Source organism: Euphorbia lathyris, chromosome 6 (assembly GCF_963576675.1).
Source record: "Euphorbia lathyris chromosome 6, ddEupLath1.1, whole genome shotgun sequence".
NCBI lineage: Eukaryota > Viridiplantae > Streptophyta > Magnoliopsida > Malpighiales > Euphorbiaceae > Euphorbia > Euphorbia lathyris.
Genome location: NC_088915.1, coordinates 57,563,525 through 57,585,063, shown reverse-complemented (window position 1 = coordinate 57,585,063; position 21,539 = coordinate 57,563,525). Strand labels below are relative to the sequence as shown.

The 21,539-nt window shown below is 33.5% G+C and overlaps 1 protein-coding gene across 1 annotated transcript; it reads right to left on the bottom strand.

The window, feature by feature from the left end:
* Positions 1-18,113: 18,113 nt before the first annotated feature.
* Positions 18,114-19,422, bottom strand: LOC136233699 (GDSL esterase/lipase At4g18970-like). The gene is made up of 4 exons (XM_066023408.1): positions 19,105-19,422; positions 18,774-19,022; positions 18,414-18,675; positions 18,114-18,334 (listed from the first exon to the last, which is right to left on the bottom strand). The coding sequence occupies exons 1-4, from the start codon at positions 19,420-19,422 to the stop codon at positions 18,114-18,116; spliced, it is 1,050 nt and encodes a 349-aa protein (XP_065879480.1).
* Between the last annotated feature and the right edge of the window lie 2,117 nt (positions 19,423-21,539).

Below are 21,539 nucleotides of genomic sequence, written 5' to 3'. Positions count from 1 at the left end.
TGTCTAATGCGGACATATTTTAAAGAGAATGTATAAAAATATATCATGTGGTTTTATCGGTTTGTAAAGACAATCTCATAGTTTAAAAGTGGCAAAAAGCATCCATGATCTTTCATTTTTTGGTTCGTTAAGCCATTGATCTTTTATTTGGATAATTAAGTCTTTCATCTTTTATTTTTGGTCTCATTAAGCCATTGATGACCAAATTAGTAAGTTGTGAATATGTATTTCTGTTAAAAAGACATTATTAACTTCATGTATATTTGAAATTATTAAAAAAAAAAATTTACAGTTTGAATTAAGGTTTTTACAGTTTTCTTATAGCCACATTACACATCCAAAACTACTTTAAAACAGTGAAAAAAATACAAATTTCAAATACAGGTCCAATGAATAACAGTCTGTTAACCGAATTTTATGTTCAAATTTTTTTTTTTTTTTGTCATCAAGGACTTAATGAGACCAAAAATAAAAGATCAAGAGCTTAATAAACTAAAAAATGAAAGAGCATGGGCTAATAATGCTTTTTGCCTTTAAAAGTTTGCAAAGAGGTTCTATGTTTTGTGAAATTTGCAACTAAATGATAGGTGAGAGTTGATAGTTACTTGTAAAGTCAAGCCTTGCATTTTGAGTAATTTAGAAAGTTGGTCTTTATAATTGCACCAAATCACTCTATTTTGAGGTAAAAAGCCAATATAATAAATGTTGACGGAATTATTGAGTTTGTAAGAGAACTTTAACTCAATTTGGACAAAGAAAAACTAAATAATTTTTAGAGCTTTTTACTTGAATATCATAATTGGTTACAAAAAGTACGATTAAATCATATCATCAAAATTACTTTTCAATATGTCATTATTTTTCATATATAAGAAATAAAGTATGATTTAATACTCTAATTAAAAAAATTTAGACCTCAATTCATAAATCCTAAACTTTAATAAATATAATCTATACTCTTAATTTATAAACCTTCGACAAAACTTAAAATATCATTTGACATAAATTTATAAATTCTAAACTTTAATAAATATATTTTAGAGTCTTAATTTATAAGCCTTTATAAATGAGTGTTTAAAAGTGAATTTGAATAAAAATTTTTTTGGATTTTTTTTTCTTTTTCCAGCTAAGTTCTCATTATTGCGGTGGGGATATCTAAAAAAAACATAGAACCGAACACATGATCTTTGGAATGAGGAATGTAAGCTTTAACACTAAGACACTTATATGAGTTTGATGTAAAATTATTTTCTATCACTTATATATATGTACACAACTAATAAAATTTTTGAGCCCTAGGCCGGCGCATTCCTGGCCTAGGCACAGGACCGACCCTGTTGATGAACTCAAAATAAAAAAAAATTCCAAAAATTGATATTTTAATCAATTTTAATTTTTCAACCTTTTAATTTTGAGGTTATTTAATTATTTTTTTAATAGGAGAGAGAAAGTGCACGTTTATATAGAATCCTCCGAAAATTATGATTTTTTAGAAAATTGAAAACATAGTTCCATGATAAACGTGGTACTAAACAAATTTAATTATTGTAACTTCTAATTTGCGGTTATCAATGGACAAAAGTGATGGTGTCAATCTAAAAGTTCTTAGTTTTGCTAACAACGAGTACCTTAATCCACTTTTAGCAACAACAAAAAGCCACAAAGCATTATTTGTTAATCGGCGAAACGTGCAACGTTATATTTGGAATTTTTGCAATAAAATTCAAATTAATAAAAATAATCTAAATAACTAAATAAAAAGAAAAAATAAATTTTTTTTATTGAATTGGACATAAATTTATTTTTTCGGTAATAATGTTATAGGAATAAAAACAATATTAAAGAAGAAATATGTGTGACAATAGAATGATAATTTTGGTCCTGTTTGGAAACAACTGTTAACTGTTAGCTGATTACCTTTTTTTTTTGTTAGCGGATTGCTAATAGTTGTTAGTGTAAAATGACAAATAAGTAACTTTATATTTTATAGCTATATTTTATTTGGGGTTAAAATGTTGTAATTAGGGGTAAAAAATATTCATCTAAAGAGATGTAGCAATAAACTAATCAAAAGAGCTCATAAAACCAGCCTTTTTAAAATTAGATTTCTGGACCCACTAAGCTCTTTCAGATATTTTTTCACCAAACATCATTGTTAGAGGTTTGAGTAGTCAAAACCTCTAAACTGGCTTCAACCTCTAATTTCATCCGAAAAAAGCTTTTTACTAAACAAGGTTTTTGTCAACATCAAATATATACAAACAACTTTTCACGAAAAGCAGCTTTTTGGAATTTTCGTGAAAAGCACCAAAATGTTGGTGTTCTCATAAAAAATGTTAAGTGTTGTTATTGTATAAATCTAACCACACACTATATTTTTTACGGTATGCTATCCGAAAAGCTGAAACAATCACTCCCTAGGAGTTTGTTTTGAATCTAAACTCTTTAAATTCTAACTTAGGAACCCAACAAAGGAATCTTTTGAATATACTCTTAGAATGTGTTTGTTTACCCATTTTTCTCCACATGTTTGTATTCTCACTTTAAAATGAAGAGTTCTAAATATTTGCTTAGAAATCTATTATTTGCTTTTAGAATAATCAGTTTTTTCCAACAGCAAACTATAAACTGTAAGTAAAATGTAATAATAAACAACGGATAAGCTAAACGAGTTAGTTTCTAAACTTTTCTAGGATTAATTATTACCCCTTTGAGGTCATTTAAAAATGCATATAATTCAACTTTTACTAAATCTAGTTTTGATTAATTATTCACTTAAATGAATCTTGTTTTCAACGTTTTCAACATGTATTCGGCATGGGAAAAGCATGCCTTGAGTTCCTTAATTATTGTGTCTGTCTACACGACAAACAGTTTTGCATAATTGATTGTACGGACTACGAAATTGACATTTGAAAGCTGATATTGTTACCACCAAACGATGTACCGTTGATTTAAATTTATCACATTATTTTGGCAAAATAGCATTTTTAAGTAATGTTTTCCGTTTTGGCTTAATATATTATACTCCCTACATTCTCAAATAAGTGTCGTTTTAGAGTTTTTCACACAAATTAAGAAACACAATTAATATGCACTTAAATTAATAAATTTATATGGATTAACTAAATAAAAATTCTCTCTCCTATAATGGTTGGAGAAAAAACTTTGAAAGTTTAAAAAACATATAAATCAAGACAAAATTTAAATGCTTAGACCAAAAAACTGTACTAAATTTTATTGAAAAACGAAAACGACACTTAAAAAAGAACAAAAACAATTATCTAAAACGACACTTATTTGAGAATGGAATGAGTACTTCCCTCAAAACTTATTTTTCGAATTACATTTAATAATCTCTTTCATCTTCATCTTATCCAATCATATTTAATAACTTCATATAATTATTCATTTTATAATAAATAACTTCAAAACTTCAACTATCCCGTGAACTTTCTAAAGTTTTTATTTATTTATCTATTTGACTTTTCATCTTGACAAACCACGAGTACTTTGACATGTTATAAAGCGTGTCTCTCATTTTCTGCATCCAACAAATTCTATAGAGAAATAATGGTTATTTAATGTAATTGAATAAGAATATGTATTATTTAGAACTTTTAAAAATTCAAGGAGCTAGTTGAAATTTTGAACCAAGTAAAAGATAACATATGTATTAGGCCTTCAAGTTTTCTTAATTAAACGTTTAATCTTTCAAATAAATGCATGAGGTTCATGATTTTTTAATTTCACACACATTCATGTATTCATTAACATAGTTTTTTTTATAAAATATTCATTAACATAGTTAAAGGGACACAATACATATGAAAATTATAATCGGAGGGTCGGATTTTACATTTTTATAAATCTCGTGATATTAATTGAATATTGGATCATTTCTTGTATTTTTTGAGCTTTGGCGTATCAAATTCCTTATTTAACTATAAGAATAGTTACCGTTGGTGCGTTTATTCTTTTCCATTTGATTTAGGGTTGGAAAAAAATCATAAAAGAACGTAAGAGCATTTTCAATTTTTATACCATACAATCGCTTAATAGACATTTACATAAACAATATATCATCAATATGAGATCCACTCAATAAATTCTATTTCATTAGAGTATTCTCACTAATAGTTAAACTTTATGATATAATACACTATTAATTACATTACACTTGGTCGAATAGGAAATTCGCTAAAGGCCACACACTCCACAATCCTTTGGAAACTTTCAACCTAGGAGCAGACTCTTTGAAGTTGGGCACCCACTTGTCCTTGGTACTTGGCATCAATATTAAGAGCACCCTGAAGGAGCATGACATGGTATTTGCATGGACAACGTCTGACATTACTAAAGTTTCATCCAACCAAGCTGCCCATTATCTAAACATGGACCCAAGTCAAGAGCTTATCCAGTAGAAGAAGTGTTTCCTTTCCCGAGACAAATAAGAAGCCACCAATGCCAATATAGACAAACTAAAGATTGTAGCTTCCATTAAGCCAGTCAACTACTGCTTATGGATTTCTAATATAGTGCTTGTAAAGAAAGCCCATAGGAAATACCCTATGAATGTAGATTTCACATATCTTAACGAAGCAAGCCCTAAGGAATATTATTTGCTGCCCAACATCGACCAACTAGTCGATTAGATGGCTAGTCACAAAATCTTATCCATTTTCGACGCGATTGCAGGATACCAACAAATCCCTATGAACCCGAAAAATGCTGAAAAACAAGCTTGATCACTCATAAGGCACATTCTATTACACTATCATACCTTTCAGACTAAAGAATGTGGTCGGCATATATCAATGCCTAATTAACAAAATGTTCACTGGATATATCGGGAAGACCATGCAACTCTACATGGACGATATGGTTTTTATTAGCAAGAGAGAAGAAGCCAACCCCCGAAGACCTCTCTAATGCATTCAAAACGTTTGACCAATGTCAACTAAGCTAAATTCTATTATAATTAGGTTAAAAATAATGGTTGGGTAAGATTTATACTATTTTAGTAAAGACCAAAATACCCTTACCCCAACCTAACACCTACCTAACCTAAGCTTTTATAATTTGGATTTGTGGTGCAAATTGACACCTTATTCTAATAAAATTGAGAAAAAAAAATAAATATTATCCTTTTAAGCCTATAAATAGAGGTCTCAGGTCCCTCTCATCGGACACAAAAGAACTCATATTTTTATACATAAGTTTGCATTTAGCTCGTGGTTTTGTCGTATGTCCTTCTAAAGAAGTTTGGTGTAGGAGTTGTGTGACCAGTAATACAATATCACGGGTTGATTTCTCCCGCTGCATAACACATGAGTGTTATGCGCTATAAGCGGTAACCCGATTACTCGATTTATATATTCGGATTTATATGTGAATAAATCTAATGAGTTGATATTTTGAACAACCGTACTTTTTAGTGAGAAATACTATTATACTTCTCGTGCAATACATCAAATGAAATTTTATACTTTTAAACGAATTGATATCATTTGTCCACTTTTATTCTTAACACTAATCATCTTCTCATGAGATAGTATGCATTCATCTTTTTATTAGTCGGATGTATTATATCATTAATACAGTAGAAAATATCTTTTTAAATTTTGTGATTTATAAACATAAAAATGATAAATATATACTAAAGTAAAACACTCAAAATTAAATTTGAAAGCTATAGGTGAAATTTACCCAATATCCATTAAATTATAAATTGTTTGTGTCATAACGGTTTCTTATTAAGAAAGCAAGGTGAAATACACCAATGTCCTCTCAGTTTATCGATATAAAATTATCTCAACCTCATGATTTATAAATTAAAAAATATTTTATAAAAGTTATCAACTTTGAATAAAAAGGTTCAAGAATTAGAATTGTTTAGAATTCGTTTTCGATTTTCCAATATCACAATTTTTTGAAACATTCCCTCTCTAAACAACTACTTTATATTTTCTAACTAAATAACACCTAAATAACGTTAATATCAAAAAGTTAAACAACTAGTCACTTAAAATATTATTTTGACCAATGCTAGGGATGTATAGATAAACATGTATAATGAACTCCTCGTGGGCTTCAAAATTTAAAACGATCTTGATTGAGTATAAAAATTAGATGAACGCTGTGAACGAAACCGTCGAGATGTCGTTGGTGTCGCTTGAGAAACTTTTGGATCCTACATCTGCAAACATCAACAAAAAAACCCAAAAGAATTGATGACTTGCCCAACCCCTTAACATAGACGAAATATGTGGCATCTCCAATCAAAAGAAAGATTAACTACAAAAAATTTATGCTTTATTCTCCTCCGCTGAAAGACTGATAGAGGGACACAAAGGATCTTCGCCATCCTCCAATTCTGCATTTGGATTCTGTTTGCAAGTCGTGCTTCCATTGAACCAGAATCCAATGAGGAATTGGAGGATGACAAAGATCCTTTATGTCCCTCTATCAGACTGTCAGCAGAGGAGAATAAAGCATTATGGAAGCCATGGAACCTTTCTATGATCATCAAGGTGTTGGGAAAAAGAGTGGAATTTCGATTCCGGCAACAAAAGATACTCATTTTTTGGGTTAAAGAAGGCACAGTTAGTCTAATTAACTTGACAAACGATTTCTACATTGCAAATTTTCGAATGAGAATGATTATCAGCGTGCTATCTTGCGATGGCCTTACTTCATTACCGACCATGTACTGTTCGTTCAACCATTGAGGTTGAACTTTGATCCTAATGATGCAAAAGTGCAGAATATCCTTACTTGGTGAGATTTCCAGACTTACCTATTGAATACTACAATTTTTTGTTCCTCACGAAGCTTGGAGAAATGGTTGGTGATGTCCAATATGTTGAGAAGAAAATTGTGGCAGTAAAAAGGGGCAAATTTGCGAGGGTTTGTGTAGAGGTTCATTTGAATAAACCTTTGCTATCCAAATATACACTAAAGAATAAAATGTATTGTATTGAATATGAAGGACTAGATACAATAAATTATGGTTTTGGTAGGTACGAACATTACCTAGAGAAGTGCCCCAATACTGTGAAAGATACTAGAGTGGAAGAAGAACTGGACACTGCCATCAGAACTCAGTTTGATAATGTAATGTACGATAAAATTTCTAATGACTATGGACCATGGATGACGTTTAACAAACCTGCTAGGAGGCGTGCAAGACTTACAAATAAGCGGGTGAAAGATTTCAACAAAGGGGGAATATGGTTGGTACCAAAACAGTAACAGAGAAAGATGTGGCGGACAAAGCAACAATTCTGAAAACCATTAACATGGCGAATGCCATGTTGCCCAAATTTGGCGGAGTACTAGTTGAGGATTGTGAGGGTCTTAAGGATGATGAGTTTGGGACAAATGCCAATAGTGTGAGGGTCTTAAGGATGATGAGTTTGGGACAAATGCCAATAGTGGAACTTGGTTTGGGGTGCTTAATGACATGGAGGAGGACCTGAACATGGAGAAAAATAAGGATGGGAATATGCTCATAGATGATAATGTCTTTAGGGAATCACCAATACCTAATGTGAAGGAGAAATATAAAGCAGGGTAGCAGATGGCATGTATGCGGGTTGGCCAGGGCGCGAGAATATTCCACCTTTGTCATCTTCTACTCCGAATAAGAAGTTTATTGTTGATAGGTAGAAGGAATTTGAAAGAAAATGAAGATTACAGCTAGTAAATCCAGCTCGAGTAAGGCTGGACCTAATGCTAATAAGCTTTTGACTTAAGGTGACTGTATATTATTTTTTATTCTTATGGATTTTTTATTTTGGAATGTTAGAGGTGCAGAGAATAGGAATACTCCCTTACACTTGAAAGATCTACTTAGGCTTCATAGGCCGAAGGTGTTTCCTCTTTTGTAAACTAAGGTCAATGCGCTTGTGGTTGATCATATCATTAAAGGGGTTGGAAGTGTCATCAATCGTAAGCTCAAGGTCGGTCTGGTGGCATCTAGATTTTTTGGCAAGATGGGGGTGTGGAGGTGAATATTCTTCAAACTCACCACTAATTTATCCAATGGGAGATTCATAAAAATGGTAGGATGTTATATATGTTCTCAATAATATATGCATCCCATTGCGCAACTACTAGAAGGTTCCTTTGGGAGAAACTAATTAAACTCACTAGAAACATCTCGGATCCTTCGTTCATCATATGGGATTTCAATAATATTGGAAATATTGAGGATCACCAGGGAGGAATCTCTCAGTATGGGACTCTGGCAGTTAATCAAAAGAGTTTGATGGATGAATATGGTGTTTTAGATTTCGATTTTTCTGGGATTCGATTCACTTGGAGGGGATAATTATTGGTCGTTCATTTGGACAAGATGTATGGTAATGAGTGTAGCAGATCCTCCTTCCCTGAAGCCTCTATTATCAATCTTCCATTCCGGCATTCAAACCATGCTCCCATTTTTTTAAGCTTCAGGGCTTGGTGGGAAAGAAAGAGTTAAGACCATTTCATTACTTGATGTTGTGGGAGGACCATGTGGATTTTAGGAATATTGTTAAGAACTCATGGTCGTGGAAGGTACACCATTCTAAGTCTACTACTAATTTCCAGGAGCACTCGGTTGAATGGAACAAAAAAGTGTTTGGCAACATCTTTTTTCGTAAGAGGACAATTCTGCAAAGGCTAGATGGGGTTCAAAAGCAATTGCTATATGCTAGAGATGAGAGCCTTGTTAACCTGGAGCATTACCTCCTTAATAAACTCACTTTTGTCCTTTCCCAAGAGGAAGTACTTTGGTTTCAGAGATCCAAAAATAAGTGGATATCGGAAGGTGATAGGAATACTGAATTTTATCATCTTTCAACCATCATCAAGAGAAAGAAAAATAAATTGAAGCTTTACAGAATGGGATGGGGCAGTGGATGTATGAGCTCGATGATATCCATAGACATTGTTTAGAGTTATACGCCACTCTGTACTAGAAAAGTGATAATATGCCAAAGGGAGTTTGGAGTTCTCATACATCTTTTTCTCAACTGGAAGCTAGTAAGATGGTGATGATATTTAGAGAAGTCTCCTGAGAAGATATCAGGAACACAATTTTTGATATGAAGCCTACTAAAGAGCCTAGAGAAGATGGTCTACCAGCCTTTTATTTCAGAAACACTGGAACACTGTCCAAGAGGGAATCAACGAGTTTATGCTCAACGTGTTTTCAGGGACATATTCAGTGACTGCCATTAACCAAACAATGTTGGTCCTCCTTCCTAAAGTCACTAACCCCACCACTCTCACTCAATTTATACCTATTAGCCTCTATAATATTATTTACAAACTCGTTACAAAGATCATCGCCAACATGTTTCGGCTTATGTTTCCTAAAATTATCTCTCAGACCCAAGCTAGCTTCATCCTGGGTAGACAAATAATGACAATATTATTATTGCTCAAGAGGTGATGCATTCGATGCGGATTAAGAAAGGCAGGAAGGCGTTATTGCTATAAAAATTGACATGGAGAAAGCCTATGATAGACTGAACTGGAATTTTATTGTAGATTCTTTCATTAGAGCTAGAGTGTCGGGTAGGTGGTGGAAGGTCATTGATAATTGCCTCTACTCTAGTTCTATGCAAATCTTGGTAAATGAGGAGCTTTATGGGCCTTTTATGCCAACTAGAGGAGTCTGACAAGGCGACCCTCCTTTTCTGTTTGTGCTTTGTATGGCAATGCTAGATCACTTGTTCAAAGACACAATCGTTGCTTAAAAAATTAAGCCAGTAACCTTTTCGAAGAATGGCCCAAGTCTTAGCCACTTATTCTTTGCTAATGATATTGTCATTTTTCTTAAAGTAGATATCAACCAAATCTGCAACTTCATGAAAGGGAAAATTTCTGTAATTTCTCCAAGCAAAAAATTAATATGTAGAGGTCCAAGATGTGTTTCTAGAAATACTTCGGACAGTCTACTCAGTTCTCTAAGTCACACCTATAACATTTCTCTTGCTAAGTGCTTAGGTAAATACTTAGGTGTCCCGTTGCTCCATAACAACGTTAGTGTAAATATTTGTTGAGACAATCAACAAAATGCAGTCTAAACTAAGCTCTTGGAAATCCAACTCTCTCTCTCTCTCTTTTGTATGGAGAATCACCCATGTTCAATCTGTAACTTCCGACAGCCTCGAACCATATTATGCAGACTAATATGTTTCCTAGAGGTGTGCTAAAAAAAGTTAGATAAGCTAAATTAGGGCTTTGTATTGGGGAATACATCCAATGAAAAAAATGCATTTGTTGCCTTGGGACACAGTTTGCTCATCAAAGCAGTAGGGAGGGGTTGGCATCCGGAAGGCCAAGGACTCCAACTGTGTTCTTCTTATGAAAGTTTTATGGAGATTGTGGAAAGATCCCTAGTCATTGTGGGCTTCGGTTCCAGTGGATAAATATGGTAAGGATATAATATTTGGAGGAGCGGTGAAGCTGGGTAGGAACATGTCGCACTTTTAGCGGAGCGTACACTATATCTTTGAGGAGTTCTAATCTGGGCTTTTTTTGGAGCATATGGGATGGGAAACACGTATATTTTTGGGACAATAAGTGGTTGGAAGGGTGTAAACTCCGGCAGGTTGCTATTTTCTTAGTGGAGGAACCTGACTCAAATTGGAAAGTTGCGGATGTAATTGATGATAGTAATTGTTGGCAGTGGGATATTCTACAAAGCTACTTTGAGGAAAGTGTACTAATGAGGTTGCTAAGCACTATGATTACAAGAGATGCATAATTCGGGGACATGCTCATTTGGGATAACTCATCGAATGGGGTTTTCTCCTGTAAGGCATCGTACGATTGGGTCAACTCTCATGATAAAAATGGTGATGACAACTAGAGCTTCAAGAAGGTGTCGAATTTGAAGGTCCCTCAATGTAATAAAACATTCACTTGGTTATGTCTTCATGGCCGAATCCTTACCACCTAATAGAGAAAAATGAGACATTTAGTGGAGGATGGAACTTGTGCTTGGTGTCATTACACACCAGACACACGGGTTCATGCATTAAGACACTACCAACTCAGCTTAGAGATCTAGAGAGAGATTATTCCAGTGAGATATTGGCCTTGATTCTTTAATGTCGGGGGAGAGAAATGGTTCCAGACCTGCCTTTCCAACCTGCGGACTCCCTTAGGATACAAGACTGGAAGTGCATATTCGTCATTATGGCTGTATAGGTGTGGGAATGGATGAATTAGTTGTTGTTTCAACCACAGTTTTTCTCACAGAGAGGAAAAGCAATGTTATTTGCTGACGGCTATTTGAGAATACAAGCTGCTGGAACTTCATAGCTGAAATGTAAGGTCAGATCGAGAAGGTGGAAAAGAGGTTTTGGTTGGGTAAAGCCCTAGACGGGATTGTGGAAGTTAAACTTGGATGGGTCTCACAGAAAGACTACATGCAGAATAGCAACTAGAAGGGGCAGAAGGGTTATCCGCAATAAAGAAGGGAATTGTGGGTTTTATGCATAACATTGTGTTAAGCCCAAAATATACCTAAAATATCATTAGTATTTACATCAGTTTTGCTACGAATTCGTACTGTTTATATCTGTTTAGCGTACTTTTACGTCCGAATATGTTTCTTTCATGCAAGGTACCTAAATATTTGGTAAAAACCAAATAGGAACGAAAAGAGGTTAAAAACGAAAGAAAAACCCTACAAAAGGAGTCAAAGACGACGAAAATCAAACGCGTCGAAACGAGGACGAGGACGAAGTCAGAAACGGAGAAATATCCTCTGTGTCGCGACCGAGAATCCTCCATTCTCAGTCGCGACACGCATCGCCCAGTTCTTTCCCTTACCATTTCGAAGACTTAATATATGATCCCCCATTCTCGGCCGAGAATATACATTCTCGGTAAGTTCAAATTTCTAGGAAACATACTTCGCACATGTTCATTTTCGACGGAACATGTCCGTTCGATTGGATAAGAACGCCTCTTCACAAGCAGACACGTTCCTTAGACACAACTCCTCAACATCTATAAATAGAGAGTTGATTTAAGAGTTGAAAATTAATATTGAAGAGAAGACTTAGTACAGAATTAATGCAGAAATTCTGAGTCAAGCGATTCAGAGTTAGAAGTTCGATTTTGTAAAAAGCAATATGATGTACACACATTGTTTATCAAATAATTACAAACACAGTAGCATTTAGATTTGTTCATATTAGTTTACATTTTGGTAGTAGATAGACCAATCTCTATTCCGAAGATTCAGCGAGAAGATTTAGTAGAGGATTTGCCCTAGGAGCCTGACAAACTCTAAACGAGGTTCAAGGAAAGGATTGACAAACCATTCGCTTGAAAGTTGTCGAAAGCTTCCATGCTTCTTGTTCTCTGTAAACTTGTATCAAATTCATACTTTATCTAATAAAGTTTATTCTATTCGATAGATTTTTATGTAGCACTTATGGTAAATGATCTGAAGTGAGTTCTGGTGTTTTCATTAAAACGTAGTTGAATTCAAAATCTTTACAAGGAAACTTTGTTGAACACTTAGGCAAATTGGTATCTTGGATAAAGTATCTATTCGGTTAAGGAAGCAATCTAACCAGTTAGGGGATTGCTGCGTTCAAAGCCTTTTAATTGAAGGAGTTTACGTTATTACATTTATATAATTTATACAAAGTTTAAAGTTGTTTTCTTTGCTTAATGCAAACAAATACATTTATTCACTTTTCTAAAGCACTAAACGTTTCTGTCTTGTAAATTCATCCTTAAATCAGAAGTGATTTTTAACATTCTACATATTCTAATCTAATTCTTATTCTATCAATTTCAAAACCAAATCCAATTAAACAATTTTCCATATTATAATCCTTAAAAGTAAATCAAACCAATTTAAAATAAGTTTTTGTTAAAAAGCGTTCCCTATGGGTTCGATATCTTTTATTACTACAAGCGTATACCGTGCACTTGCGGAAATCGCTCAATACATTGCTAGAGGTAACTCGTTTTAGGCAGAACTCTAGGGGATCTTTTCGGGTTTAAAAGTGGCACTAAGGCCGGATATCAAATAGCTTGAAGTGGAATCAAACTGTGTTGGGATTGTAACATTGATCCAAAGCCAATGCCCATGCACCGCCCTGTTAGAGCTTTAATTTGTAATATCCAAGCATAACTGGTCCGGTTTGATCAAATTACAGCCTCTCATATCTATAGAGAGTAGGGGTGTTCAAACTTGGGTTGGGTGAGTTACAATTAGATTTTACCCAACCCATATAAGAATACTATTTCATGGGTTGGATGGGTTATAGTGGGTTATGTGGATTGCAATAATTCTTTTTTAGGTGGGTTAGATGGGTTGGGTGATATGGGTTGGATGGGTTATAGTGGGTTCAAACTTATTTTGTTTTCTTTACTATTTTTCTTCTTTTTTTTTTCTCAAATAGTGTAGGTTAAATAGTAAAAAAGTTAAATTGATACTATGTGGTTTAAAATATTATTTTGTTCTTTTTATTTTATCGAACCACAAATCTCAAATAATAATAAAATATAAGGATATAAAGATTAAAATTTCTGGAATTCCAGAATTTCTGAATTTTTAAAATTTTTGAAATTTCAGAATTTTCAAAAGTCCAAAATTTCTGGAATTTCTAAAATTTCAGAATTTCTGGAATTTCAGAAATTCCAGAAATTCTAGATTCTGGAATTTTAGAATTTCTAGAATTTCGAGATTCTGGCATTTCAAAATTTCCAAAATTCTAGAATTTCAAAATTTTTGAAATTCTAGAATTTCCAGATTCTGGAATTTTAAAATTTCTAAAATTCCAGAATTTCAAACTTGTTAAAATTCAAGTTCCAAAATTTCTAGAATTTAATAATTTTTGAAGTTCCATATTTTTTTTTTGAAATTCTAGAAATCTGAAAGTTCAAAAATTCCAGAGGTCTGAAATTCCAGAAAAAATTGGGTTGGGTTGGGTTGGATTGTTGGGTTGGGTATATTTTGTACAGCTCTACACCGAACCTTCTAAACTATAATTATGTCTAAGATATATATATATATATATATATATATATATATATATATATATATATATATATATATATATATATATATAGGAGTGAGATCCAGTGCGACAATGGGTCTAGGTGTGGCAATGAGGTTATTGTGTGACATAACAAAACTACGTAGTTTTGGCAAGAAAATCCAATCAAAAAACACGCGTCCTTCCTCCCTCCCTCAGACAAAAAATGCGTGAATCAAAGATTATTCTTCTCCATTCTCGATCGATTTCCTTCTCCTCAACGGAAACTTCGATCGATTTCCACAGATTAATCTCCGATTTTCTTCTCCTCACCGTTATTGATAGATTTTCTTATCCACTATTTGTTCCGAGTGAATGTACCATTTGTTCCGAGTGAATGTACCATTTGTTCTCTTATCCACTATTTCAACCGTCTTTGCAAGATTGTTCACAACAATCAAATAGAAATGTGCATGACAGATAACAGAAAAAATACCTAATAAACAACAAAATACATAAATATCTGAATACATTTTATACCCTTCAGCTGCTGCTGTTCCACCATAAAATTAAAATTGTTCCAACATGATATTTATATTGTTCCAACCGGAAACTTATATTGTTCAAAACAGGACATTAAAATTATTCCAACATGATATTTATGTTGTTCCAACAAATATAATGTCATTAATATTCATTGCATATTATAAACTATCATACTCAAATTACTAAACGATATTTTTATCAGTTATTACCAAGTCAACATCAACAAAGTTCTTAACATTGGCAAAATGAAGTTCACTCTCAAGCCTTTGCTTAAAATAGGCAACATTTTCCGCGTCTGTTGAGCTGGCTGAGCTAACTCCATAAAACAGTAAAGTCTACAAAATGAGCAAAACAACAGTTAGCAAAACAATTATTTACAAAATTAAAAGAAAAAACAAACTTACAAAGTTAAGCAACATACAAAAGAATATATTCAGAGTTTATTGCATTAAGCAATGAATGATGAATAACATTTTCAGACAAATGATCATTTCTACTAGAAGTAACTTTAGACATTATGATATATTCTGAAAAACAGAAAAAAAAACATATACAAGTCAGAAAACTAATAAATGAGAGCCGGAAAAAATGAGAAATGAAAATGCAAAGCCATTGAAACCCTAGAAAATAAGTAACAAAACAAAAACAAGATACATAACCTAAACAAAAAATCTAAACAAAAAAACTAAGAACATGAACAATGCAATATCTAACATGAACAAAGGAAAACAAAAAGCTTACTCAAACACGGCCTTCTCCATGGAAAATAACTAAAGAAACTTAAAAAAATAAACGAAAGTATGGAAGAACTTACCGAAGGAGAATGATCAGAAATGAGAGAACGATCGGAAATGAGGAACTTACGATCGGAAATGAATGTATGGAGAGAACGATCGGAAATGAGAGTACGATCGAAAATGAAAAACCGAAGGAGAAATGAACAGCCGCCGATTAAAGAGAGTATTTATACAAGCGCGCAAAATTACCAATATACCTCGCCCGTTTTTAAAAAATTACAAAATTATCACAGTTGTCACACAATAAGGCTTGTCATACCACAAGAAATGTGTCACACTAGATTAGGGGTGAGCATGGTCCGGTTTGATCTAAAAACCTAACCAAACCGAATTGGGCCGAACCAAATTACCTCTATTTTTTAGGACCAATCCAAACCAAATTATAATTTGGTTTGGTCTGGACCGAACCAAATTATTTCGGTCCTGTCTGGTTTGGTTCATGTTTGGACCAAATAAAGCACTGGAGACCTACAACTACTTGTACCTTCACTAACTTAACAATTATATAAAAAAAATTATCATATAATTATTTTTTTTTCTTTTGTATATATAATGAGTTGAGAGAGAAAAAACATGTTTAATTGTTTTTTCTTTTCTATATATAATTAGTTAATTAATTTAAAACCTTAAAATTAGGAGTAGTACATATTGTATTTCGGTTTGGTTTGTTCGGTTTGGACCGGACCAAACCGAACCAAACTGAAAACCAAATTAGCTTAAAAATTTGGACCAAACCAAACCAAAATATAATTCGGTCCGGTTTGGTTCGGTTTTTCGGTCCGATTTTTTTCGGTCTTTGGGTTTTTGGTTCGGTTCTGCTCACCCCTACACTAGATCTCTTCTATATGTATGTATATATATATATATATATATATATATATAGTGACTTACCCACATTAGTAAAAGAATTTGTTAAAATTTCAATAACTAAGTTTGTTATATATAATCAATTAAAGTTGACCTGAGTGGTTAAAAGCCTCGAGTGGAGAAAAAAAAAGAGTTATGAATCGGAAATAATAAAAAATTGGGAAAAGTTCAAATAAAACCCTTGTGGTTTCACTAATTTTTAGATAAAGGACTATGGTTTACTTTTTGTCAAAACGAGGACTGAGGTTTCACACTTTTAATAATGCTATTAAAACTATCTTTAACGACCTGAAAATCAAAATTTTCAAGAATTAAAGTTGTTCAATGTCATATTTTCTATGGAACTACATTTTCGATTTTAGAAAATCATCTTTTTTGGAACTTTCTCTCTCTAAATATTAACTTTCTCTCTCTTTACCAAACATCATCTAAATAATCTCGAAATAAAAAAGTTGAAGAATTAAAGTTGCTTAGAATGTTAGTACTTATTAAAATATGTCATTTTTGAAGTTGTTAAGGGTGATTTTAATAGAATCAATCCAAAAAATCCTTATTTTGCTAAAGTTGAAAAGTTTAGTACTTGTTTTGACAAAAAGTAAACCACAGTCCTTTATCTGAAAATTAGTGAAACTACAGGGGTTTTATTTGAACTTTACCCTAAAAAATTTAGTGTCTTTACTTAACGTAATAGAAAGAGTCTCATAGTTTCTTCAAAAATCTTTTTAACTAGGGCCAACGTTTTTTTATCCATTTAAAATTTTAAACACATATTTTTTTAATGGAGTACATGAATTGCCAGAATCGGTGGACTTGCTCGATTCACCGCCGATTCGGACGTCATGTCCGATTCAGGTACGCTTTTTCCATTTTAGAAATTTTTTTATTGTTTTCTCAATTGTCTGATTTTACAATTCATTTTTTCAATTTAAAAAATATCAAACGATGAATAACCACATTTTTTAAATGAAATAAATAAAAGTAAAAATGAGAATATAGAGAATTATACGGGTTGAATGTGTTAGACGGGTTGTTAGATGGGTTATGATAAACCATAAAAAAATAACATTTATAACCCACTCAACCCATCTAACCCATTGTAACCCACATAATATTATTACCTTTTATGGGTTGGATGAGTTGAAATTTGGTGGGTTATAATAACCCAGCCAATTTTGAACACCCCCTAATAGAGAGAGGAAGTGTTGTGCTGACTTTATGATGAATCATGCATTTAAATACCTCATTGGTCTGAAGACCCTTTAACAAGCTCCAAGTAATATTTGTCAGTTAATGAAAGAGAATTCTTTGGAAGTAACCTTTCCTCGTTTGATTGCTACCTAGTGTGGTCTTATTGTGTTTTTTCTTTTTCTTTTTCCGTTTGTTATCTATGTCGTTTAGTTTTCTTATGTTACCAATATAAATATATATATATATATATATATATATATTAACTTAAATCGAAAATAAAAAAATATAATGTGATAGGGCTAATTTTTCACCTTCCACTACAATGGGTGCGTGTGATTTGGGCATTTAATCTTTCAAAATTATCATCTTTCTAATCCATTTTATTTTTTTATATATTTTCTTATTACAAAATTAAATTAAATATCAACCGCCTTATAAAAATTTAACACCCCCGACAAGTTGAGACGAGCTTGATGAAACTTTTACCTATTATTTGAGTGGTTAAAGATTAAAAAAAAAAAAAACCTTTATGTCCAGCTGAAAGGTAATAGACCATAAAAAAAATTTATAATGAATGTAATTTATCTTGACAAAACTGGTCTAACTAAATATATTAAAAGGTAATATCAAGTTACAAAAAGTACTGGAAAAACAAACAAGGTAATGTACACATGTACATGTTTCCAAATTTATGGGGATATAGCAACAAAAATCAAGAAGGTACAGTAGCTAAAGTATGAATATCATATGGAAAAGTAATTTCAGGAACAGAATTATTAAAAATAATTCCAGCAGACATCTGATTAGAAATTTCGGTAGGATGGAATGAATCCCAAAACACATATTTTTTCCTATCTGGGCATGTTTTTTCATTCTCCATGCATTGTCCATCATCCCTTGGTTTACAGCACCCCGCATTGAAATTCGTAAAACCTACAACCGATATGAATTTATTGGTTCGGGAGTATTATATTATAATAAATTAGAATTGTTTTAGGAGTATTATACGTACCAGCAGCACTAGGATCGCCGGCGGACATACCAGAACTATTTACATAAACAAATTTAGTGTAACGTAAGGTTTGATTCAAATTTTTGATCAAATCAACTAGCTTGTTGTTCAAAATAGCACTGCCTTCATTCATTTTTTCAATACAACCGGTCCAATCATTACCTATTGCGTCCTCCAGATGTCTTCCAAGCACAAAAGGGACGCACCCTATGTTTCCCAACCCAAATATTGCTATTTTTCTTGCACCGTTACGAACCAAATTCTATATTCAATCACAAAATGTCAATTAGAATTTATAAACATCAATTACACCGTGAGATTGAGATAACTATTACCATCTCCGACTTAATCACTGCTTACCTTTATATGTTCGGAATACTTTTCGATAAGAATGTCGGCAAATTGAGAAAGGTTATAGTTTTTGCTGGAATTGTAATAATCAGGCAAGTAGTAGTTGTTAAGATAATCATTGTTCCCGATTCCTATTGCATATATGCACTTATTTATTTGCTTGGTAACCTTCATATTGTCAAAATCAAGATATTTAAACATGTCTACGACCGTTTGCTTGTGATTTTCAATTTGCTTGTCAAAATCCATATTACCACCCTGCAAACATTCAATCAATCAGTCATTCATTAAAAATAAAACTATACCTCATGAAAAACGTTAAGTATGAAAAACAAGTTACCAAATGCTTGCCGGTTTCAGTGAGAATGCCGGCTGAGCCAGAGGCATAGTTAACACCTTGAAGAATGATTTCACCAGTAGCATTTGTATAAGGGGGAATGAGATGATCAAATCCGAGGATTTCAGCTAGGTAATCAGGAATGATTTTACCGTTACTAAATCTTCCGGTGGGAACTCCGCCAGGAAAATCAATACCATAAGGAGGGTAATTAACTTTGGCCTTAGTTGTAAGGTTGTTGTTGTTCCCAACATCAAACAAAGAATCACCAAATATGAAAAGACAAGGAACCATTGGTGTTCCAATTACAGATTTTACCATTAACATAAAAAACAATATTATCCATCTCCCCATTTTTTAATTCTTGTTTCCAAATGGATTAATGTTTTGACTTTAAAAAGCATAGACCCATTAGAATAGGGTCTTCTTCTTTCTTTTTTGAGAAAAGAACTTCTTAATTACCCTCAATTTGCGCTTTATCATGCATAAATAAAACACTTTTTTTTCTTGAAAAAAAGGTAAAAACAGGGAATAATTCAATTTGTTTAGTAAAACATATTCTGAAATTGCCGATTATTTCGATTTTGGCAAATTAAAACCATAACTTTCATTAAACACATTAAATCCTTTTTATTTTATTTTTTTTGTCATGCTAAACTCATAATGACTAAAAATCCAGTTTTAAAAACATCAGTTAACCAAGTTATTAATTTTATATGTATTAAAAAAACATCAGTTAACAAAGTTAAATGAATTAGATTCTTTCTCATTAGCAAAAGTAATAAACGAGAAGTTACATGTTCAGATCACACATCACTATTCTTATCTCTTGCAGGCGACATCGCTTACGGACAACATCAGTTCAGATTTGAAAACGCATGGCTTCATGAATCAGACTGCAAGAACAAGATGGAAGACGGCTGGCAGAATAACAGAAATATACGAATAACTGATAGACTAAAGAGCTGCGGCAAGTCGTTACTAAAGTGGGGAGACGAGCTGCGAAATCAGTTCAAAAATAAAATCGAGGCATGCAAAGCAACTCTGAGAGCAACCAAACGAAGAGGTGACGAGGCAAACCAATGTCTCTGAAGGACCTGGACGAACTGTTATTACAAAAGGAAAGTTACTGGAGGCAACGTTCAAAGCAGTTGTGGTTAAAAGACGGGGACCAAAACTCAAAATATTTTCACTTAGCGGCTACGGCGAGAAGGAAAAAGAATGTTCTGATCAGATTAAAGGGGGAGAACGGCAACTGGCACGAGTGGGGGAATGGGCTAGAGCAAGTCCTGATGGGGTATTACAACGACATCTTCAAGACAGAACAGTGCCAGACTGAACCTATACTGACCAATGTACCCTGTAAGCTATCTGCAGCCGACAATGATCAAACGACCAAACCTTTTACCCCTGAAGAAGTTAAGGAAGTAGTCTTCTCCATGCACCCGGACAAAAGTGCAGGAGCAGACGGTTTTAACCCTAGTTTCTATCAGAAATTCTGGAGCATGGTGAGAGAAAAGGTGACAGAAGCTTGCCTAGAGTGGCTCAACGCATGTATTTTTCCTTACGAAATCAATGAGACTACACTAGTACTTATCCCAAAAAAGTCCCTTCCTGAATATGCCTCGGATCTACGCCCGATAGCTCTCTGCAACGTAATCTACAAAATTTTGTCCAAAATGTTAGCCAACAAGCTTAAAACGGTCCTCCACTTGGTCATATCAAAACAATAGAGTGCCTTCATCCCCGGGAGGCTAATTTCAGACAATGTAATGTTAGCTTTTGAAGTTAACCATTACTTAAACAGGAAAACACAAGGGCATGTTGGATTCGCATCACTCAAACTAGACATGGCAAAAGCATATGATAGAGTGGAGTGGAAATTCTTGGAACGAATGATGATAAAAATGGGTTTCTCACCCCTTGGGTCCAATTAGTAATGCAGTGCGTGACAAAAGCTAGATATAACATCGTCAATGGCTCTCATGTCATCAGCCCTATCATTCCACGGAGAGGATTACGGCAAGGAGATCCCATATCCCCATACCTCTTCCCGATATGTGCAGAAGGCTTGTCAGCCTCCTTATCAGCACTAGAAGCGATAGGAACCATTCATGGGTTCTCAGTAGCATCACAGGCACCCCCGATATCTCATTTGTTTTTTGTTAAGATAGTTATCTGTTTTCAGGGCTACGATTGAGGAATGTGAGGCTATCCGACACTATCTTTGGCAATACGAGAAAGCCTCGGGACAAAAAGTTAATTTCAACAAGTCCTCTCTCCACTTCAGCAAAAATGTGAGGATTGAACATGGAGCCCTTTTGGGGGCAAGGTTGGGGGTAGGGGTAGCTTCGAGCCCCGGAAAGTATTTGGGACTCCATCACTGATAGGCAGAAACAGAAGGGAAATATTAGGGTATCTCGAAGACATGTTTAGAA